Below are 17,764 nucleotides of genomic sequence, written 5' to 3'. Positions count from 1 at the left end.
AGCATTTTATCTGCATTTGAAGATATAATGAGCAGGTTTATATCACTGATCTCATTGCATGACAAGTTCCTATAAATGCATTTTACCTTATCAAACACAGTTTATTTAATATTTTGCAAGAATAGAGATAATCAATTTTCTATTAACAAAGACATCACAGAAATATTTACTCTCTGTGCATTAGTCAGTATTTTTAAATAAACAGAAACATGTTCTTCATAAGATACAACGTGCAATGGCATAAACCTATTGACATACTCATAACAAAAATTTCATTTTGACCCACTTCTCAAATGGAAAAATCTGATATGTTGATCTTCTGCAGACTCTACACTGACTGATCTGTTGCTGAAAAATGAGTTGTAGTTAGTTGTTATTTATGCTGAGAGCACATTACATTGTAGTCAATAACACTTAGACATTAATTTTTAAAATGTCGTACAAATCTATTACATAGATAAATAAATTTATCAAAAAATGTTGTTATTATACAACAGAAAAAATTGTTCAAAAAGGGTGATGTACAAGAAAGCCATTCAAAAATTCAAAAGAGCTACAAAATTCAGTGTTTTGATATGTGTTGATTACAGTCTAAGGGACATGCTATTGTTTTGTTTCCAACAACTCAGGTAGTATTTGAGAAAGGAGCCAAAATTTTAGTAAGTGTTCAAAATTGCTTATGCTATCACGCAAAATATAGGGTAAGCTTCAACTGAAATTGTATTTTACTTTCTTATGTGCAAAGTTGGTGCACTTATTAAATTGTGGCATACACACGTTCATACAACACTAGTACTGCACAGTCTCACTACAGAGAAGGCCTAGAAGTTTCAAGGTAACATTGCAACATTGCTGTGGTGCAGGTGACAAACTTTTGGGACAGTGCACTAAAGAATATGGTATTCATTCAAAATTTGGGTAATTTAATCCATAGGGATGAAGGCTTAAATTTAAGAAAACGTGAGATACTAATTTTCAACTATCTGAGCTTAAACTTGCACTCAGTTCCTTTCCTTCTGTGTTTTGTGCTGCCCATATTTAACATTAATACAGTACTTTCAATTTGCAATGTCAAAGACATATTTCTAATTTTTTTCCCAGTGTTTTTCATGAACAAGTGTCTTTCACTGGATACTTTCTACACCACTAATTTATTCATTCACGCATTGTCTTCTGCAGACTGTGTCTTGAAAAATGATGATGAATTATAAAATGTTTATTTGACCCCACAAAAAGTCATGAAGCCACAGTTCCTGAAACAATAAAAATTTTAAAAGGGTTCATTACTAGTTTCAATGCATTTTCAAATGTAATCTATTTATTTATTTATTTTATTTATCCATCCATTGACAATAAATATTGTATGGATCACAAACCTGGAAAACTGCATTAATCATTGCAACCACAATTCTTTCAAACATTAAGAAAAATACACACAAAAAAAGATGATGAATGCATTGAGAAGTAAATCAGGAGAAAGAAGAAGCTATTTAAAACTGCCTGTGTTTCTTCAGTAAGGCTTAAAATTAATAATGATGGCCTGGTTAGGAAAAGGATATTTTCTGTGATCTATATGTTCTCCAATGGATGAAATTAAACATGTTAAGTAGCAAAAAAGATGCAACTTCGAAACAGTCCCATCTTTCTGGTAATAGTATTTGGTTACATTTTATCTACCACTACATGTTTCGTGAAGGTAAACAAGACATTACTGAAAGCTCTACTTTCTTATTCAGCTGGAGTGTGGTCAAACTTCTTAATTTAAATCCTTATATAGGTATCCTGTGGTTTCCTTTGATGGCTTTACATGAATGCTGCTTTCAGTAAGGCCACAGCAGATTTCTCCTTCCATCGATGTTACACTGGGGCTGGTGCTTTGTCCATAAAACTCTCAATGGTAGAAGACATTAGAATTTAATGTTAATAACATGGACAGGTAGTCATATAATACAGATACTGAAATAGGTTATAGAAAGAGTGATTACTAACACATGCTTTTAGTTGATTTCTGAATACAAATGTATATACAATTATGTATATTAAGTGAGTAAGCAGTTTTTTTTGGAAAAAAAGTTTGCATCAACATGCAAAACTCTACCAGTTACTCCTTCCCTACTATTCCTTTCTTGTCTGCCCGCTGTAGCTGAATGGTCAACGTGACGGATTGTCAGTCCTCTGGGCCCAGGTTCAATTCCCAGCTGGGTTAGGAAATTTTCTCCGCCCAGGGACTGGGTGTTGTGCTGTCCTCATCATCATCCTATCATCCTCATCGACTGCAGGTTGCCGAAGTGGCATTAGTTTGAAAGACCTGCACCCAGCGAAGGGTCTGCCTGATGGGGGGTCCTAGCCATACGATTAAATAAATAAACAAATAAATTACTTTCTTAAATTAAAGATATATCTCATTTTGTAATTATTTATAGGAGGTGCAGAGATTACCACCAAGGGACTACATTGGTGGGCTGGAACCATATGTAGTGATGGTGATAGTTCGTTCTGGCTGGCCACTACATCGCCGTGCAGGGCCACCACTCCATACTTTTCGAACAAGGACTCTTAGGCATTCATTTAATCCACACTTTGACCAAACTTTCACTGTGGAAGCAAAAAAATCTGAGGTGAAGGTAAGCTAATAATTCATTAAACTCGTGCACTTAAAACTTGACAAAATACAATTTATCCTGAAGAAATACTTCAGTACAAGCACAAAATATTTCTTTTAGATTTTTTCTGCATTTGGTCACATGTTGCATATATAAGAGTAAAAAATAATGAAATAACTTCACAGTTGACTGTCTGAATTATCCTGTAATTGACTGTAGGTTTTATGAATTTCAGTGTAACTTAAAAAAGGCTTCTCTTGCACTAACCATTAATGTCTGAGAAAGGAGGACACCTGGTTAACTGATGGAAAGCAAAATTTTCCTGAAGCTTTTCTCTCATTTTCATTTTCCCTTCACGTCTTCTTCTCAAAATCATTCCTGGTGTTATTTTGACTTCTGAGAGTGCTGCATGCTGATGTCAAACTGCAAGGTATTTGTTATGAAGAGACTAACTTGCAGTCTGTCCATGAGTTACATCATTTACACATATTATCAGTTACCTGCACCTCTTCTTACACAGAAAGTCACTTATACAATATTATGAGCTACATACATCATGATGGTAGTTGAACACAACATAAGGACTGGTTCTCCCAGCTTACTACTAAACACCTCTAACCTCAAAGGGTCTGCCCATACTATGGGCTGCATGCCCCCTCCATGGCAGGTTCCCGCATTATTCTGCTGTGTTACTGATGCCAGTTCATCTGCCTCCACCACAATATCTGCTGGAAGGAATACTAAATACCTCCCCCCTGAAAAGGAAAAGGGCATGTATGACTGAAAATAGCCTGACTTTGTCAGAGACCTCCTGTGCAGAACATAAGAGGCTGCCAGAGAACCCTACAGCAGATCAACCACTGAAGGAACAAGGAGCAAATAAGGTAACTAACAGATACTTGTCAGTGCCGTGGAGGAACCCAACCCCATACAAGAAAATGTGAAACTTTTTTTTAGCTCTGAAAATAATAGCCTCCTTTTCCGCTTGTGAATAGTCACTCCATGCAGCATAAAGTGTCTTTGAAACATAAGCGATGGGCTGTTAGTGCCATCTGGGTTCTAATGGGACAGGAGTGCACCATAGTCATACTGAGATGTGTCACAGGCCAGATTTAAAAGTTTGCCTGGCATAAAAGAAGCCAGACAGGGACCAGAGAAAAAACCCTGCTTAGAGGCTGAAAAGCTTGTTGACACTTCACAGACCAGACAAACTTAACACGCTTCTGGTGAAGCCAGTTAAGATTATGGCAGATGTACATGGCCTGGGAAACTCACTGAGCATAATACAAAATTTTATTCGAAAAAGACTGGAGCTCCTTCAAGTTCTTGGGCACCAGCAGCCCCCCCCCCCCCCACACACACACAACAACTTTTTCAACAACTCCATTGGCTACAAAACTGGATACAAATCTGGGACACATTTCATGTTTTTACAAAGATTTTAGGGAGAGGATTTTAATTTGCTCACTGTGTGACAAGCTCGCCCATATTTTATGTAAGTGGCCAGCCAATAACAATTTCCTGTGACATTCTTGTTGCTATATTTCTCCTTTCCTTAGGTTTTACTTTCTTATGTAGCACTTTCCTTCTTCTCCTGCTTTCTTTGAGTGTGTGCTTTAGTTTTCTTAGGTCTGTCCACATTCGTTCCTTTTAATGTGTGTCAGGGTGCTGATGACCTCGATGTTGAGCGCCCATAGGCCCCAACACACCACCACCACCATCATGTTGACTGTCTGTTTAATATCACTGTAAAGGCACACAACACCATTGGGCTTTTGAATCACACCAAATGGGTAGCCCACTGACTTGACGAAATAGGTGAAATGACACCTTGATCCTGCAAATGCTGCAAGTCGCCCTTTATAGTGCAGGCAGAAAGCCATGGCTGCTAGATGCAGGGATGGCATGGGGAGAGCAGATGTCATGCGGGGTACAGGCAGGTTGTATATGGGAAGTGCCATTCTAAGCTGAAGCCTATGCTGACATTTTCTGTAAATATTAAATGGGGGCCCTCCATGGCCACACTTGCATGGTGACCATTCATAAATATCTACTGTCACCTCTGCTTTGCTTAGTATCTAAGAAGACTTTTGCCAAAAATGCAGCAATTTCACTTGGTTTGTTAACCATTTGCAACTTTCAGAGAAGCATCATGAGTGGCAAATTTTGAGTAAATCCTACACATTTCTCCGGTTTCCTTGTTAAAATTTACTTCTTTTGCCAAAACACAGTGGATTTTATACAGACGTAGTTGCAAAAGAATTCTGAAATGCCAGTTTATTAAGTTTATTTAGTGAGGAACCGAGGAAAAGGAAAGTCAGTAGCTTATAAAAGAGCACACTCTCAGTACAAAATAAACATGTAATGCCTTCACTTATGTTGTTTCAAAACTCATAGCAATTCTCGTTTCACCAGCTATCAATGACCCTTAAAAATTGCATTCTTTCATCAAAAAATCTGTATTTAGTGGAATAACATGGTAGATAATGAAGTTTTGTATAATATCCGTATCATAAAATACTCTCCTCTTTGTGTGCTATTATTTTCCAAAATCTCATTACGATATCTCAAACAGCTTATGAAATATGATGAATGTTGTAGATATTTCACTCTGGCTTTATCGCTGGAGTGGTTTGATCCTAATGACTGTGCTACATCATATCAATTTTCTCAAGACTGGTAGCAGATAGAGACCTACAGCCAAGTCTAAAGAAAAATTCAATATGTTAGCTACGTTTCATGTGCTGCAACATATTATGTAATATGCACCAATTAAAAATCATAGCAATCTCTATTTTTCACTACAAACTTTTTTGAATTTTGCACAGTGTCTTACTTCCAAATAAATATCACTATGACCATTAATGAAATGATGGGCACACCATCATGAAGCAGATGTATAAAGCTATAAGTAAAGCAAAATGAATTTTTTCACTGAATAGTTTCCGTAAAATTGTTTGAGAAATATTGCATGACATGCATCTTGATTCTGTCATCTCCGACCAGCCAAAAGGGTTTTAGACATTGCCGGCCTCATCTTCTGAACTAACGAATGAATTCGGCCAGTGCTTTAACAAAAATTGCTCACAGCACATTGACCACCGTACCCTGTGTGGGCTATGCCTTGCTGCACATGGTGAAGGGACTGGGGCAGGTGCAACAAAATGTAGGTACTGCTAATGGCTTAAGAGAACATGTGCAGCAAAATTTTCTGCCTGGCCCAAAGTATTTTCAAACAGTGGGCCATATAACTGCAGTAAGGAGTCCAGATCATGAAAAGGACAGGATTTAGTCACTAAATGCATTTCGTCAACAATTTGGAAGTGTGAAATTCTCATATTTTGCACCAATGGTGAACTGACCACTAACAGTGTAAGTTGCCTATACACATTCTTGTAACAGGGGAAGAGAGAAAATGACCCCCACTAAGGAATGCACTGTTTGTGGCCATGCAAATCCGTGCACCCCAAGAGCCCGTATAAGTCAAAATTAATGAGGCTGACTGTCACCCCTTGCCAGAATTTGACCTGCTGCCCCTCCACAAATGGTCAGCAGAATATCATGGGGTAATCTGCGTTGGTGGCAGTGATGGCCTTAGAGTCCAGTGAAAACACAGAGGTGTCCAATGAATGACTCACGGCCCACTGACTGCCACAGAAATGACTCATGGGTTGATGACTGTCATAGACAGTTGGTAAATTGCCAATCTAATGGCAAAAAACACATATGGCTGCCTCATGAAGGCAGGCAGTCTTGATGAACATGCAACAAATAACGATTGGGACAGGACTGTTGGCTCACCCAGTGAGTGGGAAGAGAATGATATTGAGGACCCGAAACCGCCACGGCTGGGAATTATGAAGCTGCAACTGAGGCAAACCTGCCGAGCTCTGCCCAGATGAAAACAGCACTGCGACGCCATTGCACTGGAATCACCAGTGGTGTCAACATATGCCTGGGGTGACCTCTGGGACATTAGGGGTTGTTTACCATGCACGCATAATTGACCCACCTGACAATTATCTGAAAGGTCACCCCTTGCCACCACTGTCAGTTCATGTGGGTCCACAATCTGCACAAAGTCGGCTAAAGAAAGGTCAGATTTGTTGGTGACAGCTAGAACGGTCAGCCTGGGGATGTGTGGCTTTACAAGGCTATAGTGTTATGTGTCAGGTTGTCAGCCCATCCATGGGGATCAGGCCCTAACGCAAGCAACTGAAGAGTATATTGCGTTAAGATGTAGCTCATAATGTGTAGAATTCCTCACCATGTTTGAAACTCTTCATTTTTGTTCTGCTTCATTCCCCAAAAATTAGATGTGAATTTTGGAATTTGATGTATGTAAAAAATATAAACACTTCTACTGAAATATGTTTTCGGAAGGGTGGGCACCATTACCCCCTCCATTATAAAACAGCCACCCCCCCTCCCCCCTTCCCACCTCCTCCTTGGATCCACACTTGTTTATCTAAGATAAATATTGTTGCGGTAATGGAGATATACCCAACATTGAGGCATCATGGCCTTTTTTTTTTTTTTTTTTAAAGCAATAGTACTCCTGGTAATTTTATCATGTTAAATTTAGCTTGAGTAAGCACAATCAGATCATCACAGTTTAATGGTTAATCACTACATGAGATTCTCACAGTTACTTTACTTTATTACTGCATGTCTTGACTCATTCTTTTGTGATGTGATCTACAGAACATGGTAAATGAACTACTAACTAAATCATCTGTATCCTGTAACTGAGATGAAAATGTGTGGTGACAACTGGTTATTTGAAAATGAACACTTGCATTTGTCAATAATTTTTTATAAAATTTGCTTATAAGGAACAGTCTCTATTGTATGGCACACTTTACTTACATAATGACATTACATCTAATAGGAGTGGTGTCTACGAGCCACAGCCTATGATCAAGACAGGTTCGGAAACCCAACTGAACTCTGTTCCCTTGACCTTGCTCTCAGGGAAGTCAAGGGCCTAACCAGCAGTCAGGAGGAGAAGCTGCTCACATTCAGTCTGGCACCATCTTCAAAGGTAATAACTCTTTGAAAAATTTACACGAACTTAAATTTAGTGTATAAAAATGAGAAGTGTGAGGTGAGAAAGAAATTTGAGCCTCATTATCTATTTCTTGTCTGGTAGTGGAGATGAGAAATTGCTCAGCCCTAAGTTATCTTTTGTTATACATTTAATCACTAAGTGGCATTTATTATCACTTTTACATAAGAATCATGGACACTATTTTAATATATGCAACTGTCTCTCTGAAACATCTGACTTCCATACTAGGCAGAATTATTCCGCTAAAATGCCACATCATATGTTTGCTCAATGAATCATTTATTTGTCATTTGGTGCATAGCTACTGTTGAAGTTATATTTGACATTGAAAACCATCGCTGAATGGTTAACAGCATTTCCAATGAAATTAACAACTAGCAAAAAACATTCACAACATAAATAAAACAAACATAATGTGGCAATAGATAATATCTTGAATAACTTTTAAGAAATCAATTTATTAGATACATGAGCATCATGAAATTAATGTGAATAACCCACAAAAGTTCATACTAAGTAATAATCTTCATAGTGTGATGGGAAATAAAAATTTGATTTTTCATTAAAATTCAAAATTTGCTCAAGGCATACATAGTATTTGGCATATAGCAAAGTTAATTTTAGAAGTAACATATTTTTCTTTTTTTTAATAGCTGTATATATTACAGTAATGATTTCTAGTTTGAAGATTTGTTGCACATATAGTACAACAGAACAATGCATTTACTTCTACCATTAAAATGGATTGTGGCACCGATGAGGTCGACTCCAGCATCGATATGCATTCGTCTTTGGACTCTGAGCATTGTCTTTGGGCTGTACCGCCATGTTCAGTTCTTTGTGAGCCTTGCGTGTGTTTAGGTGAATAAATGAACTACTGCTAAATGGGTGTTGTTTGGTGTAACCAACCCAAACAATCTCCTCACTGGTGACCCCGAGTTGTAACATCTTCCGTTTTCGACGTTTTACTGTATCCCCGACCTCTGCGTTGGTTATTTTCGCATGTATTACATCAACACAGCATTCGAACAATGACTTCGGCCTAGCGCCAAATTCCGGATTTTGTGATCGATATGCATCGTGTTGCGGGCGATGTACACCCACCAGGACTGCAACACGATGCTTCTTAGTCGATGATTCCACCGGACGTTTTCGAGCCTGCAACAATAAGTGAGGTTAGGTGTGCGCATGACTCTGGCTATCAAACGTCTTTGTTCCAGCCACATGTGCCCTCCCTCATCGACTGTGCAATTACCTCTTACAGATCTCTGTGCAGTGCGGGACCAATGCTGATTTCTGCAAATGCTTCATTGGACAACCTGCTACTGCCAGGACAACGATTTGCCACACCAAAATCCGTGCAGTACCACGCGGATACCTGCCACATGGCCGGAACTGCTTCATCCACAGGTCAACCTCCTCAGCATCCAACCATGCCTGCGCCTGCCTCGATTCAGCATCAGCACATGCCTTCCTACTTCGATACCTCGTTCTGAAACAGGAACAATTACTTGTTATCTGTGCCTGACCCCCACCTCCATCCCACTGCTACGCCTGAGTGTTTTATGCCACGACATTCACCTTATCTGCACACCGTTTTGAGTGGAGTGACTATGAACAGTGAACATTCACACACCCCGTCCCATGTTCGACATCATTTCCCACACTGTGCTTCTGGACAGCCCGCACCTCTGCAGCCTCCCTGCAACACAGGTGGCCCCAGCTCTGGTCATACGTTGAGCTTTCCGCAGACTTACATGTGTTCTCAAACTTTGAACTTTTTCTCACCTGTCGCCCCCACGCCGGCTCCAGTCGAGCTTCCACTACCGTTCTCGTCACATCTTGGTGCCTCATCTGCATCGGTCTTCTGCGACGCGTCAATCCGAATACACCCGCAACGTGTTGAGCTTCTGCAACTGCAATCGACACATTACGGTGTCTCACCCACATCAGCCTTACGCGTCGCGACTGATCGCACTCAACCACAATGTGTCACCTTCACGCTACCACCCGAACAGCCGTCGTTGCCACATCCCCTGGAGGCACACTCTCCTGGAATACTACAGCAACAGCAGCTAAATTCTGGCAGTGCCTCGACGAACTCAACTCAACCTGTTCTTCTGAACATTCTACAACGCTTACTGACACTGCCACCATTTAATCCCGACAGAGCAACAACCTGGTTCAAAATTGTGGACGAAGTGTTCGACCATTACAAACTCGACGAGTCAACCAGGTTTCTGTGCCTTATCACCCACATGCACGTCCAGGAGGACTTGATTGCTGACCTGGTCGACATCCCGGACTCATCTACCCTGTACACTCTAGCCAAAAAGACAGTTCTACGTCGGCTTGCACGCCCAACTGAGGCAGCTATATGGCAAGTGCTCCACATCAAGCAACTAGGCAACGACAAACCTACCTAGCTCTGGAGATGGCTACGTGCCCTGGTCAGCACCGATATATTCTCTGACACAGCTCTCCTCTCCATCTGGTCAGATAAACTATCTCCTCACATCCGGTTTGCTCTGGCTCAATGGTCTCCTGAACCTGTCGAGCAAAGAATGACAATTGCTGACAAGCTACACGATGCATCACTGCTCTATTTCGCCAGCCACTGCCTACCTGACAAGTCTCAGGTTCAGGCTCATCGCCCTGTGGCCGGACGCGGCCGGGGCCGTGCTGTGCCAACCGTTCCGCTCGCTCTGGGAAGCAGTAAACAAGCAACTGGGACATCACCGGCTCCGCCTGTGGTCATGCCCCCTCCTGTAACCGGACCTGCTGCAGCCACCGAACCTCGGCCACTGCCACCGCTCCATTCTGTCCAGGAACGACCGGATAATTGCGGATGACTTTACATTAAAGACATTTCGTCGGGATACCTTTTCCTACTGGACACAGGCGCCGATGTTTCGCTGCTGCCTACATACTTAGCGTCGTCGAACATCTGCCCTCATCGTACTTCACTGCAAGCCATGAATTCAACTAAACTACAGTGCTCGGGTTCAACTTCCCACATCATCTCACTCTCTGCAAACTGCAAACTCGTGTGGACTTTTTTAGTGTGCGAAATTGACGAACCTATAGTAGGCATTGACTTCTTGTGACACCACAAACTTTCACCGGACCTAGTGCGAAACACCGTGTTTCATCATCCGTCCAAGACTCACTTCCCGTGGGTTCCGTTGAGCAAGCCCGCCCCCCCTCCCGTGACTCATTGGTCTGGGCTCATCTCATCCGTACATGCTCGTCTCTGTCGACGACGTTACAGGAAACCACGCACAAGTGCCTTGTCAAGCTTGAACATGTCGCTTGCCTGCTTGCCTATGCAAGGAAAACTTTGAGCTCTCCCTCCGGCTCCTCGAAACACAGCTCCAACTCTCCGATGCAGCAAAGGAATAACAGACACTACAGCAAGAACAAAGCAAGGTCAGTAACTGCGCCGAATCTGCTTTCAATCCCAGCAATCGAGCCTCAGTGTGTTTACCACCCACTACCCCTCGCAACTGTGCTATCAAGATTGCCATAAAATGTACTGACAGTTCCGCAGGGCCACACCCTCCTAACACGGCAGCGTTTGACACTTGGCTGGACACAAGTGCGCATGCGCGACGAGCATCACATGTTCCCGAACTTACAGCTCCTACCCCACCCCTCACAGACAGCACCTCAAACTATGCAACTTCGGCTCCTCGGCTCCTGCGTGCCGCCGTGCGACCGCCACTGACAACACAAACAGTGCACTCGTGCCAAGTGTTTCGCCCACAACCGTGCTGCCACAGGCCGCGCCCTCGGACAATGGACTCACTAATGGCTCACGAGCTCTACCGAGCTCACCTGACCATGGTGCCACTGCTTTGGGCCGGCGGCCATCTTGTCGCGTTGACTCCTGGGACACTTTGCTGCCTCTGCTCCTGTCAGATCTGCCAAGTGGCTCCGAACACTGCGACCACGCCTCACCTGCCCCGCCCGCCACACATTGTAAACAAACCACCTCCCGTGCCAGCGGCAACATTTCCGTCGTCACCAACGGCACAGTTCACAAGTTTTGCCTCACGCCAGGTCCCCCGATCTCCAGTAAACCATGTCGACTTTGTCCCGAGCGCCTCTCTGATCTTAAAAATCAGAGTTCTGAACTACTAATCTCTGGCATCATTGAACCCTCTGCCAATAGCTGGTCTACACCCATACATATGACACACAAGAAAGACGGGTCCTGGCGCATGTGCGGAGACTACCGTCGACTAAACGCACGAACAAATAACTTTTCTAAAAAAAAAAAAAAAAACCTTTTTTTCTATTTCTGATAAAAAATATTGTGACCCTAGTTGTATTTTGAGTGCTAAATTGAAAACTGTTTTTGGTTTTTTTCTGTCAGGGATAGTTTATGAGTAATCACAATTTTATTTCTCTTTTCAGTTTCTGATATAGTGCAGCAAACGTGAGGTGAAATTCGACAGACAAATGCACATCTTTATGATGTTATAAGTTCATCACATTAATGGAGGGTGGGATCTAACATGTAACACAGTAACCTTTGTGTATACACTTTGAAGCATTTATTTGACATGAGAAATTACAGAAAATTGACAAGCAATGAGCCACTGCCTTGTAATGCACATCACTTTTTTCTCTTGTATTGTGAATCTTTCTTCTCTTGAATGAAATTCCAGCAATAATCTGCTAATATAGAAGGTACCCATTTCCCTTCATAGCGCCTTTTTATGGTAGAAATGTCTTTATGGAATCTTTCCCCATGTTCATCTGATATGTCACTACAACTCTCTGTGAAGTAGTCCAGATGAGAGTCCATCAAATGTATCTTCAAAGACATATTGCACCCCAAATCCTGATATGCTTTGATCATATCCTTCACCATTACTTTGTAGTTAGTAGCTCTTCTTCTTCCGAGGAAGTTTTCCAAAACCATCTTGAAACAGTCCCATGCGGTTTTTTCTTTATCAATTAAACATGCTTCAAAATTTGCATCTTTCTGCAGCTCCCTGATTTGTGGGCCCACAAATACTCCTTCCTTTATTTTTGCAGCTGAAAGATGGGGGAATTTGGTAGCTAGATATGCAAACCCACAGCCTGTTGGATCCATGGCCTTCACGAATTGTTTCATCAGGCCAAGTTTGATGTGAAGCGGTGGAAGTAGTATATATTCAGGAGCTACCAGACTTTCACGTTGTACATTCTTTTCGCCAACTTTCCATCTTCGCCTACGCCATTTCTTTTTCACGTATTGAGAATTTCGGTCTCGACTATCCCACTTGCAGAGAAAACAGGCATACTTTGTGTAGCCTTGTTGCATTCCCAGTACCATAGTAATTACCTTGAAATCTGCACATATTTTCCATTTGTGTTCATTGTATTTTAATTAATTTAGCATCCTTTGTACGAATTCGTAATTCTCTTTTGTCAAAGTAGCGTAAGCTACTGGAACAGACGGTATTTTATTTCCGTTATGCAGCAAAACACCCTTCAGACTTGTTTTCGATGCACCTTTGAAAAGTTTCCACTCCTGTGAAATATAAGTGAAGTTCAGCACTTTCATCAACATCATTGCAAAATGTCAGTGCTTCGTCAGTTGAAAAACAAGAAATAAAGCCATGTTCTCTGTGCCTGAACACACTGATTTTAGTACTTTGGGGCAGTAGATTATACTCTTGTAATCTTGAATCAAGCAGCTGCGCCTTTTGTTTACTTAGTTCTAGATCACGTACTAAATCATTTAAATCTGCCTGTGTTAACAAATGTGGCGATGACTCACTTGTGCAGTGATATAAAGAATCATCATCTGTGATTTCTTCAGTACTACTCATTTCACTGTCACTCGGAATTTGACCTCGAGCTCTTGAAGGTACTGGAAGGTTGTCGGAATGCTGCGCTGGCATTCTCGCTGAAGGCAGATCTGGGTAAACAATGTGTCTCTTCAACTTTTTGTTTGTAAAACCCTGAATTTTTGCTAGACAGAAATAAAATCAGTAACATGATCATTAGGCTCACTCCACACCATGGGAACAGCAAACAACGCCACATTCTCTTTACTTTTCCGCCACTGAATTAGTTTGCAGTAACATGTAGCACAACAGAAATGTGGTGCCAATTCTTTATCTTGGTCTCCTACCTCTACTCCAAAGTAATGTTTGTATACTTTCTTTATGACTGAAGAAAGATTCTTCCTATTTCTGGCAAAAGTGAACTTCCCACAGATGTAGCAGAAGTTGTCTGGCTTATATCGACATCCACAACGACATGGCATTTCTGCAAATTTAAAAATATCACTTTGGTAATACACCTGTATTAAATTAATAGTAGGGAACTAGAGGAACGCTGATGTGTAAAAACAAGCAGTCGTTTTACCTTCAGCACCAAGCTCAATCAGTTTACACACAGGAACTAAAAAATTCAACCGTGCTCGGAAATATGACAGACAGTTACTTGTCAGCCAAAACACCCACTCATTAAGACTGACACAAATTGCGGCTAACACCACTGCTGTAAACTCGATGCATCTGCCCCTAGGAGGCGTGAAGCTTTACTGCCGAGGCAGTGACCGGCTGTCGCCATTCGAGTTAATGAGATGTTTCAGGTGGTCTTAATGACATAGGTGTGGCGGGGGATAACCTAATGATGTCTGATTCTTCCCACCTGCTGTTGCACAAGAAATTATCACGTTCTATCACTACTCGATGCGCCAACATACCCGTATTTCTCTATAACGTCTCTGTGTTTGCCATGAATTGTGAATATACATATATATACATATCACATCTCCCCCAAGGGTCTGTACTGGCTCCATGCCTTTTCAATTTATACATAGCGGACATCCCAAACCTGGAATCTCGTTCTTTTATGTATGCAGATGACATCGCTATCGCGGCTCACGCAAACACTTTCGAAGAACTGGTAGAAATTTTAAACAGGGATCTGGAACGACTACAACAATATTATGACAACTGGCACCTCAAAGTAAATCTGACTAAATCCGTGGCATCAATAATGCACTTGTGTAACAAAGATGCAAATCGTGAGCTAAAAGTGCAAATAAAAGGTAAATTGTTGAAAAACGATAGAACACCAAAATATCTGGGTGTTAAGCTAGATCGCACTCTCACATATAAGAGCCACCTGTACGAAGTCGCCCAAAAAATGAAAACAAGAAACAACATCATAATGAAACTGGCAGGAACAACCTGGGGATGTTCCACTGAAACTCTATGCACATCAGCACTGGGACTTCTGTATAGTGTAGCGGAATATTGCGCACCCGTCTGGGCCCGCAGTAGGCATGTCAGATATATTGATGTGCAACTTAACGAGACAATGAGGCTCATAACAGGAACAGTAAGACCCACCCCGAAACCTTGGCTGCCCGTCCTTGCCAATATCGAACCACCCTCGATTAGACGTGAAAGAGCAATCCAGAGGTACAAAGAAAAGTTCAGGGACCTACCTCCTCCCCCTGACAGATTGATGTCAAGAAATCCCTACTGGAAAGAACTCAAACAACAGATTGATATCGATAACCTGTGGAAACAGCAATGGCAGGAAAGCAAAGTGAATAACAGTTTCCTTATTGAGGACCCATCTCAACGAGTTCCAGGCTTCCAACTCCAACGTAGAGTGTGGGTAACTCTAAATCGTCTGCGGACAGGTGTTGGTCGGTGCGGATATTTGTTGAAAAAGTGGGGTTTCTCCCAGGACCCCAATTGTGAGTGCGGAGAGAGTCAAACCATGCAGCATATAGTTGAGTGCGACGTACACGGACTTAAGGGAGGAAATCTGATGGACATACATGTGATAAGTGACCAAGCACTTTTGTGGCTGGAAACCCTGAAAATTTTATTGTAAATCATTGTTAATGTTAATTTAAATTTTTATGTTGATGTTTGTAAGTGTATCACGCTTTGCCTGTAGCTGAACGAGAAATAAAAAAACATATTACATAAAAAGTATCCCTGACAACGATATTTTTTTTACATATTTGAATTTCCCACGGTAAAATGGTCTAGAAGCACATACGTTAATATCAGAAATAGAATCCATGTCGAACAGTGTTATGGACACCTACCTCAAACCCAACATTGCCGACTTTACCAGTTCCCTCACAGGTGCGACCACGTTCTCTGTCATTGATTGCAAATGGGCCTACCACCAGATCCCCATGGCACCAGAAGACATCGAGAAGACAGCAATCACTACCCTGATCGGGTTATTTCAGTTTCGATTCATGCCCTTCAGTCTGAAAAACGCAACCCAGACCCTCCAACGCTTCATCAACAAAGTGCTATTCGACCTAAAATTCTGCTTTGCATATCTTGATGACATTCTTGTGTTCAGGTCTTCCGTCGAGGACAACATTCAACATGTCGAAACTGTTATGAACACTCTCGCGGCAGCAGGCATCGAGACCAACCAGGACAAATTGCAGCTACATCAACCCGCTGTCATATTTCTTGGTTTTCGGATCTCCGCTGACGGCATTTCACCACCCCCTGAGAAAGTACAAACAATACTAAACCTACCCAGACCTTCATCATTCAAAGAGCTCTGGCGCTTTCTAGGGACAGTTAATTATTTTCACCAACATCTACCTTGGGCTGCGGAGATTCAGGCTCCACTGACTGACGCCTTGGCAGGCACCACCACTTCTGGATCTCGGCCCGTTCCATGGACCTCTGCTATGACTGACTCTTTCACTGCCCTCAAAAATCTTCTTGCCGAGGCCTGCACCATCGTGCATCCTCATCCCAATGCGCAGCTTTTCATCACCACAGACATGAGCGATACTGCCATCAGCACTGTCCTTAGCCAGACAATTGACGGCCAAACTTTGCCTCTGCAGTTCTTCTTGCGCAAGCTCACCAATGCACAACAGAAATATTCTGCATTTAACAAGGAATTGCTCGCAGTCTATGAAGCGATCAAGTATTTTAAAACTGACGTTGGGGGACGCCCTTTCTATGTTTCAACGGACCACAAACCTCTGGCTGCGGCCATTACAAACCTCCCTGCCCTTTTAACAGATGACTCTGCCTTGGTGGACTTAGTTTTGCGTTTTATTCGGGCAGGGTTTTTTTATCATTTAATCTGAGTGTTTATGTTTTATTGTATTGATTCTGGCCTTTGGCCTCTGATTTTAAACTGTGTTTTTTAATGTGTTCTCAGTGGTTGGCTTTTCCTTTTTTTATCTCTATGGTTGGCCAACCACCGTCACACTCAGTGTGATTTTAATTTGTTTTGTCTGATTTCTAAGTATTTATTGTCCTGTGTCGTCTGCTGTCTTTTCTGTTGTTCATTTTTTATTCTCTGTAGGTGGTTTTAGTTTTTTTTGGAAAAAGGGACCGATGACCGTAGCAGTCTGGTCCCTTTAATCCCAGAAACCAAATCAAACCTGCCAACTGACCCGCCTCCTCACCGCTTCGGATACATGGACTTCATATCTCAGTTCAGCACCGATGTCAGAAACATAAAGGGTGCTGACAACATAGTTGCTGATTTCCTTTCATGAGTCGACGCCGTCCATTCGCTGCTAGACCTCTCTGAACTGCCTAACCTCCAACCTGCTGACGAGGATACACAAAACCTGATTTCAGACTCTACTTCTTCACTACACTTTGTCCGCACCACCTTCCCTGGCATTTCTGGTGTGATCTGGTGCGACGACAATATGGGCACATTACGCCCCCTCATCCCAACTATGCTCCGTCAAGCTGTCTTCGACCCATTGCATAATTTAGTCCAATCCAGTGTTCGTGCGTCCGCCTGCCTCGTAGCAGAGCGCTTTGTTTGGAGAAATGTCAACAAGGACTGCCAGCAATGGGCACGCTCCTGCGTCGCGTGCCAGTGCTGCAAAGTACAGAAGCACACTTCACCTTGGCGCCTTTTCAATCCCTCCTGGGCGTTTCCAGCATATTCATATTGACATTGTCAGCCCTCTCTCCCCCTCTAATGGCTTTTGTTATGTTCTCTTGTCTATCGACCGAACAACTCGCTGGGTCGAGGCTGTCGCCCTCCCCAATATTATGGCAGAAACTGTTGTTCGAGCTTTCGTTGAGTCATGGGTATCACGTTTCGGATGTCC

General features: G+C 42.2%; 1 protein-coding gene across 1 annotated transcript in view; it reads left to right on the top strand.

The window, feature by feature from the left end:
* LOC124545069 (synaptotagmin-5-like) overlaps window positions 1–17,764 on the top strand; it is a 325,196-nt gene that overhangs the window by 274,264 nt on the left and 33,168 nt on the right. The window contains exons 6-7 of the mRNA XM_047123873.1: window positions 2,424–2,624; window positions 7,495–7,647. Of these exons, the coding sequence (XP_046979829.1) occupies window positions 2,424–2,624; window positions 7,495–7,647 (354 nt within the window). The remainder of the gene's footprint in view (window positions 1–2,423; window positions 2,625–7,494; window positions 7,648–17,764) is intronic.

This window comes from Schistocerca americana, chromosome 8 (assembly GCF_021461395.2).
Source record: "Schistocerca americana isolate TAMUIC-IGC-003095 chromosome 8, iqSchAmer2.1, whole genome shotgun sequence".
Taxonomy (NCBI): Eukaryota; Metazoa; Arthropoda; class Insecta; order Orthoptera; family Acrididae; genus Schistocerca; species Schistocerca americana.
Note: the sequence above shows the minus strand (reverse complement) of the source record. Positions and strands in the feature narration are given on the sequence as shown.